This window comes from Spinacia oleracea, chromosome 3 (genome assembly GCF_020520425.1).
Source record: "Spinacia oleracea cultivar Varoflay chromosome 3, BTI_SOV_V1, whole genome shotgun sequence".
Taxonomy (NCBI): Eukaryota; Viridiplantae; Streptophyta; class Magnoliopsida; order Caryophyllales; family Amaranthaceae; genus Spinacia; species Spinacia oleracea.
Window position 1 is genome coordinate 20769248 of NC_079489.1, and position 18467 is coordinate 20787714.

The 18467-nt window shown below is 34.0% G+C and overlaps 1 protein-coding gene across 1 annotated transcript; it reads right to left on the reverse strand.

Moving 5' to 3' along the window:
* Positions 1–9342: 9342 nt before the first annotated feature.
* On the reverse strand, positions 9343–10029 carry LOC110774697 (uncharacterized). Its single transcript, XM_021979262.1, has one exon. The coding sequence runs from the start codon at positions 10027–10029 to the stop codon at positions 9343–9345; it is 687 nt and encodes a 228-aa protein (XP_021834954.1).
* Between the last annotated feature and the right edge of the window lie 8438 nt (positions 10030–18467).

Consider the following 18467-nt stretch of genomic DNA (forward strand, 5'->3'; position numbering starts at 1 on the left):
TTTAACTTTTTAACTCCAGATATACTGATATAGTAGGAAACTAGCATAGGACCCGTGTCATGCACGGTAATCCAAAACTATTGACGTTGTATCCATCTATTTTTTAAAATATAATTCGTATCCATCTATTTTTTTAATAACACTAATGTTCCACTCTTCAAATACTTCCTCCATTCTTTATTAAATGACATAATTTTTTTGTCACATTTGTCAATGCAATATTTCAACCATTAATACCTTTTATTATCAATGGTTAAAAATTATAAAAGTTTGATATTATAAAACTATAGGATGAGACGATTATAACAAGAACCCACATGACTATATTTTTTGTTACGTATAAATCACAATTGATGGTCAAAGTATATTATATGAATAGTGCCAAAGGTACAATTGTGTCATTTAAAAAAGAATGGAGGAAGTATAACTATAGTGGAAGAAAGTATCAATATACTAAATAGATCACTAAAGGATAAATAGGGGATATATTATTAGCAAAAGAGGTAGATATAAATTATTTATGTAATAAGTTTGGTAGGCACCAAATCTCAAAATCCAGCTCATGAGACAATAATGTCTAGTTTTCTAATAGCTGTTAAAAAAATAAAAAGAAAAAAAAAATAAAATGAGAAGGAGTTAAAAATGGATAGGAAGTTAAAGTTACTTTATAATAGCTGTTAAAAAAATAAAATAAAAAATAAAAAGAAAGAAAATGAGAAGTCATATTCTCACTGGAATGCTCCACCGCCATTTCCTTCTACCTCCCATTCACCGTTTTACCGCTCATCCATTCTATTCCTTATGCACCCAAGAAGACAATTACTCCATTTTTAATCTTTACTCAAACACGGGAAATAAAATCAACTCAAAATCACATAATTTACCCATCTGTTCTTTGCGATGTCATTGATTGTTACCTGGATTCTTGGTGAGGTTGCGGCTCCACTTATGGAGAAGATCCTTTGTAATCCCTCGTTTTTTGCCTTTGCATGCGTTTTTCTGTGTTTAATCTTTAATAACTTTTGACTTGTTCGAATTCGTGTGATAGTGTAATTAGCTTGATTTCATGATGTTCTTCATTCCTCTTCCCTACGGACGTCTTCTAGATTAGTATTGATTTTACTATGTTATTGATGTCAACTGAAAAATAGATGATTACATTAGTTCCCTAGCACCATACTTTACAAATAGTTTTGAATTATTCAATATCATTAAGGAAATTTTGTGAAACGCTACCTTAATGTTTGGTCGTTTTGTGAATTACTACCTTATAAAAACTTTTTTATATTTTGCTACCTTATAAGTTTGATATGTTTTAGTAACACTACCTTGTAACAGAAAACGTTAAATCTCTCCGTTTGTGGGCCCCACCCCCAATGACTTTATTCTATTTCTTTTTCCTCTTTCTCAAGCTCTGTTCTCTCCTTCTCTTTCTCAATCTTTGTCCTCCCATGGCACGCCCTTGTCCTGTTTCTAGGTAATCCGATATCTGCCCACCCACTTTCCCAGTGCCTTTGTCGTACTCCCCTATACAACTTCCCCGGTGATGATTATGCTGATGAGCTCTTGTGAGGCTGAAGTAAGGTCTGCAGCCTTCTTCCAGTGGACTTCTTCATTGCCTGTGTCTTGGTAGGACTGAGCCTAAAATCAGTGCTGACTAATTTTGATGACAACTCATCGCTCATTCTCATCCATCGATTATTATTATGATTATGATTATGTCCAGCAGGGAAGTATTAACTTTTTGGCCACACTGCAGCAAGGGATCAACTAATACAACATCTTCGGAGCTCCTTCCAATTCTTGGCTTGTTGATGCTGAATGAGGGATTCTGCATAACCCGAAATTTACAAAGGTAGTGGCTCTCGGAAATGTAAAATCAACACCAGAACCTGAGTGACACTAGTATTATTATTATGTTCCATGATCATACAGTTGCTTTGACAAATCAGAAGTAAGTAGGCTCAAGAATGCTAGTAAAATTTAGTCTACCCGAAAAGGGTATAATGATCTGAATTCAATTCTACCATAATACAGCTGGGAAAAGGGAAAAAAAAACCTTAAATCTCGAATTTGCAAATTCAGTAGCAACGGAAATTATATTATTGAATCAAGAGTTCAAACTAAATCATAAGGAGCAAAATCATAAACAATGTTTAGCACATGATTCAATTCATAAAAAATGCAGAAAGAATGAAATAAATAATTGCTTCTACAAAGAAAATTACGCAAATATAATCACTAAAACAAATTCCTTAAATTTGCAGAAGAATTACAATTTACAAGGATGAACTCACTTAAATTGATGACGGAAGTGTCGAATTCACCTTAATTCGCAGAATTGGGGGTGCAAATGGGGAGAGATTAATAAGTTATGGTTTTGGAAGGAATTTCAATTAAAAATAGGAAAGAGAGAAAGGAGTTGAGGGATGTGGGAAGCTGAGCAAGGGAGTGCATAAGTGAAGAGACGACAATGGGGGTTTTGATAATTTGCTAACAGAGATTGAGAATGAGAGAACAGAGCTTGAGAAATAAAATAAAGTCATTGGGGGTGGGGCCTACAAACGGGGAGATTTAACGTTTTCTGTTACAAGGTAGTGTTACTAAAACATATCAAACTTATAAGGTAGCAAAATATAAAAAAGTTTTTATAAGGTAGTAATTCACAAAACGACCAAACATTAAGGTAGCGTTTCACAAAATTTCCTATCATTAATAAAAATTTAGTAATAAAAATTAATCTAAAAATAAGAGTTAAATCTATGTGTTGTAAAGTGGAATAATGAACCCAACTAAAAGTGGAGCTATGCAAATACCCTCAAACGTTTTGTTTGATATTAACGATTTTTTGTTTAATTTAAACAGAATTTCAAAGTTCTATTTTTGTGATGCAGGCACCATCAATCGTTCAATACAAAATTTATTAATACTCATGTTATATTTGTTTCAAGATCTACAGTAATATGTAATATACTTTTAGTATATAGTAATAGATTGGATCAATGTTGTGATAAAAATTGTACAATAATCACAGATAAACTAAGTCTACCTTTAATTGACATTCTCTTATATATAATGAAGACTTCCCTAAGATTTGTACCACATGGCGATCAAAAATAACAAATGAAGCCCTTCCCGATTCACCCATTACCCTTACTTGCAGTTTGAACCTTAGAACATGATCTACATAATTATTGCACTTTTCGCACCAAAACTTCCTTAGCTCACCAACTTTTTGATCTTGAACTTTCTTGTAGTCTTTCTTACATGCAATGTAGAACCATTCATTCTCAACCTCAACAGAGTCGATTGTGGCCAATGTAACATAGTTACAAACCCATGCCACAAAATCCAAAATTAATATCTTCAATGTAATCTTCTTTAATTTCGCAACTAACTCAATAGATAAACATTATATGTTAGGAATACTACCGAGTATTCAACATTATATATGTAAGAATCAAATAATAGAATTGATCGATGTGCTTACTATTTGCATTTGACGAATCTCTCAACATGTTTCATCTCCGATTTTTTCAAGAACTCGTTTTCATTTTTTTGAGAGACGTGACTACTTATTTGTGCCACCAATTCCGGAGTTACTGCAAATCCCCCAATTGCATATTGAGCATTTTTTGTGGTTACCATATCTAATAAATTGATCAGTTGATAATATTCCAAAAAGATATCAAATACAATATATTTTCACAAAAACCCAATAATAATAGTAAATAATATATTTAAAATAAATATAATTCTTCAGAAACCAATTGATTTTTTATACCAACTAATACACTGCTGTCTAGAAATGCTTCATAAGACTTCAATTCAAAACCATGTATAGGAATGGTCGATCCAACCACTTTTACGACTGGACTAAACATTATAAAGTTAATTTGTATGGATGCATTATGGGTTTATAGTCTGATTAGTCTTCACTCTCCGGCATTCTTTCCAACACTGAAATTTTATGGTTTTCCGTGGGTGAAAACATCATTAAATCACGCAATAAAAGCCCTTCTTATATAAGCTTGCAATTTTCCTCCCTAATATACAATAAAAGTATAAATAAAAAATTAGTTAGCAACATACTGTTTCACTAATATTAACATTGAATATAGCACAACATGAATTCACCAATCACCTCCGCATCTAGTAAAACCATTTCAATAGTATACGTTTCACTCTGATTATTGAAGGCAGGAACTGTCCATGGTCGGATAACCCTTGTCTGTATCGTTATGTTTTTTTATGGACGGATTAATATTGTGTATGAGACTAAAATTCTGTGCAACTTTTTCCTAACAAATGTTGCTTGATATTGTTGCTAGATGAGCAGGGGGTATATATATACTACTGATTATGGCCGGTTGAATTAGGTGTAGCCCTAATTCTCTGTGATTACTGGATTCTTGACTTGCTTACTATATTTTAGGGATTTTTCTTTTCTGCTTTTCTGTTTTGTACATTATTATTTTTATTCATTTAGGGAATTCAATATTTTTTTTATTTTTTATATGCAATTATGTAATCTATCTAAATTACACCTATTCTTGACTTGCTTACTGCCATTTTTTTTGTCTTCTTTTATTTTGTACATTATTTTGTTATTCGTTTAGGGATTCCATGTAATCTATCTAAATTATACATATTTTTTTTTATTTTTTTATGTCTAATATTTTTCATGGTATATATATTGATGTTATTAGGTCTATGTTTTACCTATTTTGTAGGATACTTATGCAATATTTATGTTCCGTGCAATTTTTTTTTTCTATTCGTTACCTATTTTTTAGGGAATTTAATTTTTTCTGTTTTGTATATTATTTTTTGTATTTGTTACCTATAATCTTGGAAATTCAATTTTTTACGTTATTTTTTTAGTAGATACCTAGTTTTCTGTTTTGTATTTTTTTTTTTTTTATTCGTTACCTATTTTTTCATATGCAATTGATGTAATCTTTTCCATTTATACCTACTTTTATAGTATCTAACTCTACTTTATTTTTTATTATTTACCTAAATTTTAGGTAACTCACGCATAGAATTATTTTATGTTTTATTCAATTTTTTTTAATTCGTTACCCAATTTTTAAGGACTTTTTTTGTTTTTGTTTTTTACATTATTTTTTGAATTTGTTAGCTATAATCTTGGAAATTCAAATTTTTACGTTTTTTTTTTTTGTAGATACCTAGTTTTCTATTTTGTAATTTATTTATTTTTATTCGTTACCTATTTTTTTTAATATGTAATTGATATAATCTTTTCCATTTTTACCTATTTTTGTATATTATCTTTTCCATTTATACCTATTTTTTTATATTATCTAACTCTACTTTATTTTTTATTATTTACCTAAGTTTTAGGTAACTCACGCATAGGATGATTTTATGTTTTGTAAATTTTTTTTTTTGCTTTTTATTTTTTTCATTCTATATTTAGATAAGTATACGTTTTAGAATTTCAAAATCTTGATTTAGAAATAAAAAAATAAAAATAAAAATCTCAGGACGCACCAGGTGATGACACATGTCATTCCTGGTGTGTCTTTTAGTATATAGTAATAGATTATTTTGGACCGGGTTCCATTTTTTATTTTCTTTTTAGGAAAAAGTTAGGCAAGATTTTATTGCAAATCAAAATTCATTTAAGTAGTGCACAAATCTATATTAATATATTAAAAGGCGTTTATAAGAACGTATATATGCCACGTAGATTCCTCTTTATTACGCCAAGGATTGAACACTAGACCTCTTGAATTAAAAGTTACCATTCTTACCATCTTAGCTAGCCACAATGATGTTATATCTTTCTATTTAAATAATAAATACAACATTTTTTAAACGAATAATAATGAATTAAAGGAAAAAAACAAACAAAAAAGAATTAATTAACTTATAAATGTACAACTCTTCTCTTCTCAACTTAAGCTTAAAAAATAAAAAACTTACGGTAATGTAGTGTAATTATGAGTGCGGAAGAGGGAACATTGACAAGAGTATAATAATCAACTAATCATGAAGAAGAGAACTCGACTTTGTTTTGATTTTCGGATATGGGAAGGAAGTTTGTTGATCGGCCACTGATCTTGCATGGAAATCCGATAATAGCACCACCTACGCACATATTTAAAATAAGTAAATCCCATTAAAAGTAAAACCCGGAGCAACGCCCGGGCCACAAACTAGTTCTTGTTTATAAAGGGTGTACAGTAATTTATTGTACACTAAGCCCAGTTTAGAAAAGCCCAATGAACTCACCCGTGTAAGTCCATTTGGAAATTTTTAACTTTATTCAATTTCAAAAGAGTTACTGATTTCATTCTCTCGTCATTCTCTTTCTTTCTCTCTCCTTCTCTCCCTGGCGATTTTTTTGTGATTTCCTTCGAATTTGTGCTGCGAATTTCTCTTGATTTTTGCTAGTGTTTTCTCAGCGATCGTTTTTCATTGATTCCACACTATAATCAAGGTTAGTTTTTCTTCTTTTTTGTGTTTTTTCTCAAATTTTTTCGTACTTTGGTATTTTGCTATTTAGCTGTAGAAATTTAGTTTTGATTTAGGTCTCTAGTATGTTTTTCACTTATTGTTTGCGATTAGGATATGATGATTTGAATGTTATGTTTATTGTTGCTTTAGATGCTGCGAATTTTAGGGTTTTGGTTAGTTTTAAGGTTGCGATTTTGTTTTTTAGGTTTTTTATTAGTTTTCATGTTTACTTAAGTTAAAAGTATGCATTTACATTATATGATAGGATGTCGCTGTTAGAAATACAGTATAAGCCACATCCGCAACAGTCAAGTAATCATAATCCCTGGTCGCAGGCCCGGTCCTGGGGCAGGGCATAAGGGGCCGTCGCCCTGGGCCCCAGAAAAAAGCCCAAAATTCTCTTAAGCTAATTAAAATTGAGTTAAATAATTTACCTTGCAATTTAATAAGTATTCAACAATACACCTCAGTGGTGTTGCCCGCTTGAAAATAAAAACTTGCTGGAGACTGCCATACGGGGTTCGACTCCCATCAAATGTTATTTTTTTTTATCCAATTTGTTTTTGTTTCTTTCACCTAATGATTTCCCCTCATTTTTGTAATTTCTTACGGTTAACTATGCAATTACATTGTATTACCGAATTTGAATCTAGATCATCACCAAAAGTAGAGACATGTAATGTTTTCATTTTTTTTGTTTTAATTTGGAATTTAGAAGAAATAAAATGGAATTTTATTTTACTTTAGAAATTATTCCGGTTTGTTAAAACTCTTGGATGATCCGCTACTACATCATTGTTGTTTAATTTAAATTTCAGTATCTCTTCCTGTTTTGTAATAGGTTAAAATTTTCTTGGCTAGTTTAATTAAATGTATACTCCCTCCGTTCCGGATTACTCGAAACGGTTTGACTGAGCACGCTTGCCAATGCATAATTTTGACCATCAATATCTTCAATTATATATTATAAAAACTTATAAACTATTAATATTTTGAATATATATATATATTAAGATGAATCCAACAATATATTATATGCTAACACTTATTTTCATATACTATAAATAAAATAGGGTCAAAGTGAATTATGTGAATAGTGCAAAAAGTCAAACCGTTGCGAGTATTCCGGGACGGAGGGAGTAGTACCGAGTAGTACGTATTATGTCTTAAAAAGTGAAATGTTAGTGATTTACATCATTTTTTCAATATAAAAACTACATCATATCTACGCGCAACTTTTTTATTCGTGTACCTTAAGAAGTGTGGGCCTCAATTTTTTATTTCGCCCATAGGCCACCAAAAGGTTAGAGACGGCCCTGCCTGGTCGGCTCGTGGTTTACTGAAGAATGATCTGGCTGATGTAATCTTTGGATGCAAGTACTATGAATTAATGCAATTTGAAATTGTTATTTGGTTAGTTAGCTGCCTATTGCAGTGTTGCTCATAATTGAAAATTATTTTCATGTTCGTGTATTGTTTTGTTAAGAACATAGAGAAGTACGAAGTAAAAGTTAAGAAACTTAAGTTAAAAGTTATGAATATTAAGTTAAAAGTTAGGAATATTATGTTAAAAGATGCACTAACTTTTACTATATCAAGGCTAACTTCTAATACAAAAAGGTTAACTTTAAATAATAAATAATAATTAATAATTAATAAATAACAATAATAATAAAATACTAATAAAATAATAGTAATATTAATAATAGTAATAATAATAATAATAATAATAATAATAATAATAATAACAACAACAATAAAAATAATAATAATAAAAATAATAATAATAATAACAACAACAACAACAACAATAATAATAATAATAATAATAATAATAATAATAATAATAATAATAATAATAATAATAATAAAAAATGAAGATGAATATTAAAATATAATTAATAGTAATATTTAACATTATAATAATAAAAATAATAATAAAATAAGATCAATAAAGAATAATATAAATAATAAATAGTAAATAATTAATAATAACTAATAAATATTAAATATTAAATATTAAATAATAAATTATAAATAATAATTAAAAAATAATAAATGATAAATAATAAATATTAAATATTAAATATTAAATATTAAATAATAAATCATAAATCATAACTAATAATTAACAATAGGAAAATTTGGTAATATTAATCCAACCTTTTGCCGATTTTCTTTTATTAAGCCCACCTACGACATATTTTTTAATAATCCCACCTTTACCACCCAACGTCTTTTATTGGGCCCAACACGTCATAAACCTATTGTCGGCGGTAATATATCCCTACGTGGAAGTACTCTCTCTAGATGTATTCAGTCATCATCATCAATTCATCACCATCTCGATGATTTTTTCACCAGTTATCGGTCACTTAAGCCCAATAAAAGTCGTTGGGTAGTAAAGGTGGGATTATTAAAAAATATGTCGTAGGTGGGATTAATAAAAGAAAACCGGCCAAAGGTTGGATTAATATTACCAAATTTTCCTTAACAATAATAATACAATAATAATAATAAAATAATAGTAATATTAATAATAGTAATAATAATAATAATAATAATAATAATAATAATAATAATACTAATACTAATAATAATAATAATAATAATAATAATAATAATAATAATAATAATAATAATAATAATAATAATAAAAATAATAATCATAATAATAATAATAATAATAAATGATGATGAATATATTTTTTTTTTTTTGGCAATTAATAATGGGATATATTAATAACCAAATCCTTGAGAAACCTCAAGGGGTAGAGCAGATATTATAACCTACAAAACACCAGCAACAGAAAGAGCTACAACAAGCAACAACTCAAATAGCTACAACAGTAGCTACTAAACATACTCTGCTCTACTTCTAAGATCATCAGAGCATCTGCAGCACACTCTAAAGAGAATGTCTTTAACAATACTATCAATAGATCTCCTAGTCTGTCTAAAAACAACAACATTTCGAGCAAGCCAGATATGATAAACAGTCTCAGTGAAGCACATTACATAAAGCACAGAGCAACCACTAGTCTTCCTGCTCCTCTTAACAACTACATTTAGCTCACTAGCAAATCCATTCCCTCTTCTAGAGATCCCAATGCTTCTCAAAACTCTCTGCCAAACAGCAGCAGAAAATAGGCACTCAAAGAACAGGTGCTCAACAGTTTCCTTCCCAGAATTGCAAAGAACACACACATCACTACAGTTGATACCCCAAGCCTGAATTCTGTCAGCAGTATATAATCTGTTAAGAACAGCTAGCAAAGTGATGAAAATACTTCTAGGACTTGCATGATTATTACAAATCACTCTCCTCCAAGGAACTTTAGTATGATCACCTTGCAGCCCTCTATAAACTTTACTGATAGAGTATTTGCCATTATGAGTAGAATTGCTCCACCCACCAATCTGCTGAATAAAGGTTCTGCAACCCAAAATATTCTTCAAAGCCCAAGAACAAGTATTAGGAACATTACAAGTCAGTGGATCCTGACCTTTCATATAGTATTTGTCTACCCACTGAACCCACATTTTATCTTTCTTAAAAGCCAAAGCCTAAAGGAGCTTACCAATAACTACTTTATTCCATATTGTGATGTTTTTCAAGTTCCAACCACCAGCTGTTTTAGGTAGGTACATCTTTTCCCAAGCAACCAAGGCTTTTTTTGAGTTAGCAGTACTACCAGTCCAAAGAAAAACCCTACAGAAACCTTCAACTTCTTTTATAATCTTTTTAGGGAGAATGAAAATCTGGCACCAGAAAGTTTGCATCCCAAATAAGATAGTTTTTATCAATAACAATCTGCCAGCATAGGAGAGGAATTTAGCAGACCAAATAGTAGCTCTGGAAAGAATCTTATCCACCAATGGCTTACATTGATGATAGTTCAGTTTCTTAGATGACAGTGGGACTCCCAAATATCTAAAGGGAAGAGATCCCTCAGGGATAGCAGTAGCATTCAGAATCAGCTGTTTCTCTGAGTCCAGGATGCCACCAACGTAGATATTACTCTTGTTCATATTTGCTTCCAAACCAGAGGCAGAAGAGAACTTATGAAAAGCAGCAAGGAGCATTTTAACTGAGCTCATATAAGCTCTTGCAAATAACAGTAAGTCATCTGCAAACATCAAGTGAGTGATGTTAAGCCTCTCACACTTAGGATGAAAATTAAAATCTGGAGAAGCCTGTAATTGCTGCATACACCTAGTCAGATACTCCATCCCAATAGCAAAAAGGAAAGGGGAGAGGGGATCCCCTTGCCTCAAACCTTTCTTAGCCTGGAAAGGTTTATTAGGTTTCCCATTAATGAGGATTGAGTAGGACACTGTAGTAACACATGCCATAAGCCATTGCACAAAAAGTTCAGGAAAACCAAGCTCTTGCAACACTGTATTAAGATAGCTCCACTCAACTGAATCATATGCTTTTTTCAGATCAACCTTTAGCACACACCTAGGAGAGAGATGAGCCCTTCCATATATAGCCTTTGATTAGCTCTGTAGCAAGTAGAATATTGTCAGCAATATATCTACCTGGGATAAAACCAGATTGGCACTCACTTACAACTTCTGGAATCACTTTTTGAAGCCTAATAGTCAGAATTTTGGAGATGATCTTGTATACCATAGTACAGCAAGCTATAGGTCGAAAATCCTTCACCTGAGAAGCATTTGGCACTTTAGGCACTAAAGTAATAGAGGTGCAATTCACCCCTGGCCACATCTGCCTATGAGAGAAGAAAAACTTGACTGCCTCATACATTTCCTCTTTGATTATATGCCAGCACTTCTTGAAGAAGACAACATTGTATCCATCTAAACCTGGAGCTTTGCTATCATCAATTGAGTGAAGTGCAACATCAATTTCAGAGTTAGTAATAGGACAACACAGAGCCATAGCAGCTTCATTTGATAATCTAGGGCCAGCTCTCAAAATGGGAATATCAGCTTTTGGTAACTCAGCAGCAGCAGACCCTAACAACTTCTTGTAAAATACATGGATCTCTTTACTTATTTCATCAGGCTCAAGAAATTGTGTTCCTTGATCATCATATAGCATTGAGATTCTGTTCATATTTCTTCTTTGCTTCACAAAAGCAAAGAAAAATTTGGTGTTAGAGTCACCATTAGAGAGCCATAAAATTCTGGACTTCTGTTTTAAAGCAGACTCCTCAACTGACAGCCATTTTCTAAGCTTATCAGTTAGTCTTTTTTCCTCCACTTGCAGCAATAAATCAGCAGAATCCACTTGTAATTGCCCTTGAACATGATCCAGCTCTTGCTGAGATTGTTGAATTCTGGATTCAATACCTGCAAATTCCTCCTTATGCAAATGTTTGAGTTGTAGTTTAAGTCTTTTTACCTTAAACCATATTCTACTGAGAGGGTTACCCTGAATAGGCTTTGACCAATCTTGCTGCACCAGTTTCTCAAATTGTGAATGCTGAGCTAGGTAATTGAAAAATCTAAAAGGTCTACCTCCACTCTGTTGATCACTACCAACTTTAAGCAGTAAAGGAGAATGGTCTGAAATAGAACAATTTAAGTAATCAACTGCCAAATGACCATACTGCATCATCAAACAGCTATTACCCAAGGCCCTATCAATCCTACTAACCACTCTAGCATCTCCTAACCCCTTATTGCTCCAAGAGAAATAATGCCCTGTACTTCTTAATTCCCCAACACCAGTTTGGAACAAGAAATCAGAAAAATCTTGTGTTTCATATCTACTAACATCCACCCCATTCATTCTGTCTTGACAGCCCAAAACAGCATTAAAATCTCCTTGAATCAACCAAGGAGCATGACTAACTGTGGCAGCAATACCAGCAAGAGAAGCCCATAAAGGTTTCCTAGTTTCTACAGTATGCAGACCATAAACTGTAGTAAAATAACACACAAACCTCCCTCTGTGATCTAAAATTTCACCATGAATGAATTGCTCATGAACATCTAGGATTTTTACAGTAACATTCATCATTCTCCAGCCTAACCACACTCTACCCCTAGGGTTACGGCTAGAATTACAAACCCAACTCCAGCCATTCCCTAGTTTTTGTCTTATCTTATCAGCATTGCTCTTCTTAACCCTTGTCTCCAACACACCTATAACATCAACATTATTATCAAACAAGAAAGATTTCAGCTTCCTTGTTTTAATAGGGTCATTTAGACCCCTTATATTCCAAGTACAGATGATCATCCTGGGGAGGAATGATCACCAAACTGCCCCCCATCTCCCTCCTCTTCATCTAACTCCTCATCATGAGTTTCATGGTGTGTTTGAGTCAGCACTCCAAACACATTCTGAACAGGAGTAGTAGATGGAGGAACCCTCTCCTCTCTGTGTTTCACCCTTCTAGAGTCAACTCTCCAACCTGCATCATCATCTGAGTGAATCACACTAGAAGTGCCAACTGGTGTGGCCTGAGTAGGAACTACTTGAGCCTGAGTGGACTGAACCACCACTGGTTGCTGTTTTTTAGGGACCCATTTCTTTGTCACCTTCTTCACTGGTACATGAGCTTTCTTTAACACTCCAGCTTTGGTTTCACAATTATGCCCTACCATACAACACACCTTGCAATAAGGTGGTCTCTAATCACAAGTAACACTCTGCATAAATTCCTCACCTGAAGCATCAACAACAACAATACTACTAGGTAAAGGTCTGGTGACATCAACCTCCACAAGCACCCTAGCAAAAGAAACCCGAAGTTGTTGTGAGGTACATTCATCAGCATAGAGAGGTACACCAATCACACTACTCATCCTGCTAAGAGAATCTGTCCCCCAGCAATTGAGTGGCAAATTAGGGAACCTAACCCAAAGAGGGATAACCTTCAACACTTCAGCATGAAACTTAAATTTAGCAGACCATGGCTTAATGATAGCAGGTTTTCCATAGAAGAAATGAGGCCCTGCATAGAGAATCCCATTCCTGACCTCCATGGAAGCAAATTTCACTAAGAAATACCCTTCATCATGTAAATACAAAGTAGGGGTGGCCACTTGGTTCCAATCCTTAGCAATAAATCGCATTACAGAAGCAATAGTGGGTGTTTCCCCTAAAACAAACAATACTACAGCAGTAGCCCAGTGAGCATTATACTTGTCCAGTTCATCAGCCTGCAATTGGGCAACAGATTTCCCTTCAATAGTCACAGGAGCAACATATGAGAGAGCTCGACCTTTAGTGGCTAGAGAGCTACCCTTAAGAATACTATACCAAGTTTTAGGAGGTTTCTGTGGATTAGTATCACCATTTTCACCCCCCCATCTGCAATCTCCTACTTACAGTATGCGCAGAATCAGATCTAACAGGACTTCCAATTTCTGGAATAACACCCATTATTCCAGTACGATTTAATCTAGCAGATTGGCTTTTATCAACAGGGAAAAGCGAATCATGGTGTTCACGAATTACCTCTTGTAGCCTAATTGAAACTGGTCCAGCACTGGCATGAACTAATTTCGGGTCAGCAATGGAGGTTGGTTCAGCAAGCAGCTCCTCCACCATAGCATACGTGAGTTGTTGCGTGGGTTCCAAGTTAGACGCTTGAGTAGCAGAATCATGAGTACCAATATCAGGAGAAGAAACTCCATTATTTCCTGGCTTTGAGACCGTCGTTACCTTCTTCTTCCTCCCCATCTATGGACGTGGTGCAGGATAGCAGAAACCCTTATCGTGCGCCACTCACCATGAGAGAGAGAGAGAACAAATATTCAATTTGGGAATGAATATGTTATTATGAATTCAATGATGATGAATATTAAAATATAATTAATAGTAATATTTAACATTATAATAATAAAAATAATAATAAAATAAGATCATTAAAGAATAAGATGAAACATTTTTTTTTTAACTGAACTGAACTGGAATGAATGGAGTTGAACTGAACCTGAATGGAGTTGAATTAAACTGAACTGAATGGAAATGCAATCTATACTAATATATTAAAAGGCGTTGTGAAAAACGTATATGTGCCCCGTAGTACTCTCCTCATTACGCCGTATTGTAGACACCTACTTTTGTCCCCATTCCCGAAAGGGAAGGTTCGATGATGAGAACATAAATCTCCACTTGGCAACGCATCTCCTATAAAATAACGAATCTCGATCACCCTTTTCATTTCACCCGAACCTGCTATTTATAGAAACCTGCTAAAAATAGTAACTGCCATAATAGGTAGTTGTTAAAAGTGGCAAGTCATAAAAGATAGAAACCTGTCAGAATTAGGTGTTGCACTCCAACATAAATCCTAAAAGAGATATAATTTGCAAGAGGAATCCTGTTCCTAGTATAGCTCGAAAATAAAGAGTTACGTATTAATTAAAATCCTAACGAGCCTAGAGTTCGTAACGGGCCCAGACGCATTCCGTCCTAAAGTTAATATGCACTAAAAGACTGGGATAAGTCTCAAAGACTCCGTATTCCACGAGTCCAAATCTGACAAGGAAATACGGCCCATACCCTATTTTCAACGCCTGGCTCTGGGCACCGACAGCCCTGGGCGCTGAAATTACCTCGGTACGTGTTCTCTCCTAATTCTTCTTGGATTAGAGCTCTAAAATTCTATCTTTCCACGAAATCTTCCCTATAAATACAGCCCCAAATTCGACGTGAAAACGACACACAATTCATATTTTGAGTATTGACTCCAACCCCTAAGCCTAAGCCTCACGCTGCGAAATTGATCCCGCGTTCTGTCGCAATCAATCCAAAAATCGAACAGAACGTATCCTGTCCCTTGTAGCTGAAGAATTAAGCCCGGAAACTTGAGATTCGTTAAGGAGAAATAGCAAAGCCAAAGTGGTTAGTTTTATGAGAACCATGACGCACCTCTCAAGGGTGCGTCGTAATGTGTCCCTTCGCATGATTTAATCGCTTTCCTCGCCCTTTTATAAAACTGTTGAACTATTAAATCTGATTGTTCTATCACGCCTAATAAAGATAATGAAGGAAATAGTGCCCTTGGTCCAAGTATGCATATAATATTAAGTCTAATAAATGCGGTTCAGTATTAATTAACAAGTTAATAATTCAGTGAGATCAAGTGAGCTGAATGCCTAGCTAGAGGCCGCTTCAGTTCAAGTGGAATTAATTATATTAATCCACAACTTACTCTTGACTGAACCCGTAGGGTCACACAAATAGTACGTAAACGGATTAAGTATTTAATGGCATTAAATACTCCATCTATGGATATTCGGAATCGACGGACCTTGGTTTCAGTGGGAGCTGAGATCGTCACAAGCAAGAAATTGTAATACCCCGAATTTTTAAAACTCGATTAATTATGCTTAATTATTTTTTATTTAATTTAAAAACGTTTTAAATCCTAATTTCGAACTTTATTTTAATTAATGAAGTTTTAATTCGCTTGAATTTTTAATGTTGTTACACGAATTACTATTTTTTTTTTAGATTTTATAATTTCGTATTTACCAGCTTAACGACCTTTTTAAATCTTAATATTTTCGGATTTTTAATAATTTCGGAACGTTCTTATTTTATTCAAAAATTTAATTTATTTTTCGTTAACGATATTACATTTTTTTTTTATTTCGAAACTTAGTTTTGATTAACCATTTTTATTCCAATTAATTTCCTAATTAAATGAAAGAGATCAATTTTCTGAATTTTTGCCTAAATAATTGAAATTACGAAAATGCCCTTGAAGAGCAAAATTCCATTTCACTTCTTCTCCCTTGCTCTCCACGTACAAAGCAAGAAGGAGCATTTTTCTTCCTTTCTTCCTTTCCCTTGAAATCAGTCCATGTTCATGCCTTGTCCTCCAAGGTCTTCACTCTTCTTCTTCACTCTACTTTTCATTATAAACAACCATTTTCTTTCCATTTTTCTAAATCAAAAATCAGTTAACCAAAAATGGAAATCACCCCTCCCTTGCTTCCTTTGTTCGAACCGCCACCACCAACGACCACTGCAACCACCGACTACCACCACCTCTGCCTGCTGTCTATCACCTTCGTCCCACACCACTCAACCACCTCTGTCCCCGCCCAAAACTCATCGGAAACCACCCCTCAAACCTCCCCTGCCCCTCGCCTCTTTCTCCCCTGCCGCACCACCGTACCGCAGCCACCACCACTTCCAGCCACCGTCCACCATCACCACCCTGCACCCTGATCTCCGTCGCCCAAAAAACCCCAGGTGCTCCGCCCTTACCGCCGCCCAGAGCAGCCCGGAAAATACCCCCTCCCCTGTTTTTTCCCCTGTTTCGCGCGACCTCCCCCTCCCCCTTCCTTGTTTCTCCGCCGCCGCGGAGCCCCACCATCACCGTCGCCTCCGGCGCGGTTTGCGCTGCTGCACCGCCCAGCTCAGGCGGCCACCCTCCCCTCCTCCCCTCTCCTCTCTCCTTCCTTTGCGTTGCTTCCCCTGTTCCTTCGAGCCTCCCCTGCTTCGAGCCTCAGTTTCGAAAAGAAACGAGTTCCAGTGATTGGAACTTTGTTTCTTTTATTCCTCAAATTGAGCCCAACCCTTTTGTTTTGGCCCAATATCCCAAAGTAAGCTCTATTCTTTTATTTAAAAACCCATGTTAATATTTCATGAAAATCAATTATTATTTACTTTAATTATATAAATTTTAAATGATAATATCAGATTTATATTTTGATTGAAATTTGATTTAAATAATATATTTTCGTTAATTTATGAAATTAGATAATATTTATGTAAATCGATTTATGAAATTTTGATTGAAATCTTGTTTAATAATATTTTCAATAATTTATAAAAATATATTTTTATTAAATTCATTACTTCAAAAATCACTATCTATAAATTTATTATTTATAAAATAATGGTTTTAAATTATTTATCGTTTTAGCTACTAATTCAATAATTCGATATTTTGAAAGAAATTGGACTCGGGGCTCAGGAAGGACGATCCATCGGACACGAAGTATAAAAACTGCGGTTGAGGTAACGGTTATTGCTAGTACCCGCAATCCCTTCAAAATGTATTTATGTACAAATGATGTTATGAATGATTGATGTTTTATAATGATGTTTTATGATTTGCGGGATTACAAGTATGTTTTGATTGAATTGATTTACGATAATGCAGCTTTATGCAAAGTATTGATTTAATGACTTATTATTCCCGAAAGTAATGATTTTATGAAATAACGAGATTTAATGGTTTTATTGAACTATCCTGATTGAATGAGATTTTCCTGATTAATGTTCAACTAAAAGAAATGTAAACATGATAAATGAAAGTGTAAGAACTGGTCAAGTTCCCCTGATATGGAGCCCAGGTTCCCCCTGATAAGAAGCACTGGCTTCCCCTGATATGGAACCAAGGTTCCCCCTGATATGAAGCACTGGCTTCCCCTGATATGGAACCAAGGTTCCCCCTGATATGAAGCACTGGCTTCCCCTGATATGGAACCAAGGTTCCCCCTGATAAGAACACTAGTAGAAAAAACCCTTATTGCAGCGGGCTTTTAGACCCCTGTTGCAGCGTACATCGTATGCTGCAACTGGGGGGCCTGCAACAAGTCTGAACTTGTTGCAGCGTACAATGTTCGCTGCAAAAAGTGATTTGTTGCAGCGGGCTTTTAGATGTACGCTGCAACAAGTGCCAAAAATTTGGCAAAATTTTGGACTTGTTGCAGCGTACATATATATGTACGCTGCAAAAGACTCAACTTTTTGCAGCGTACATTTATTTGTACGCTGCAACAAGTCTGAATTACTCAATTTTTTGCAGCGTACATTTATTTGTACGCTGCAACAAGTCTGAATTTTTGCGAAATTTTTTTCCCTTGTTGCAGCGTACAACATATATGTACGCTGCAAAAAAGCACTTTTGGGGGGAAAATTCTAATTTTGTTTAGGGATACGTAGAGTGCCTTGCACCAAATATAGAAACCTGTCAAAACAATAATAGAATAACGCAACCTGTATAACAAATATAAAAACAACAACTGGAGTT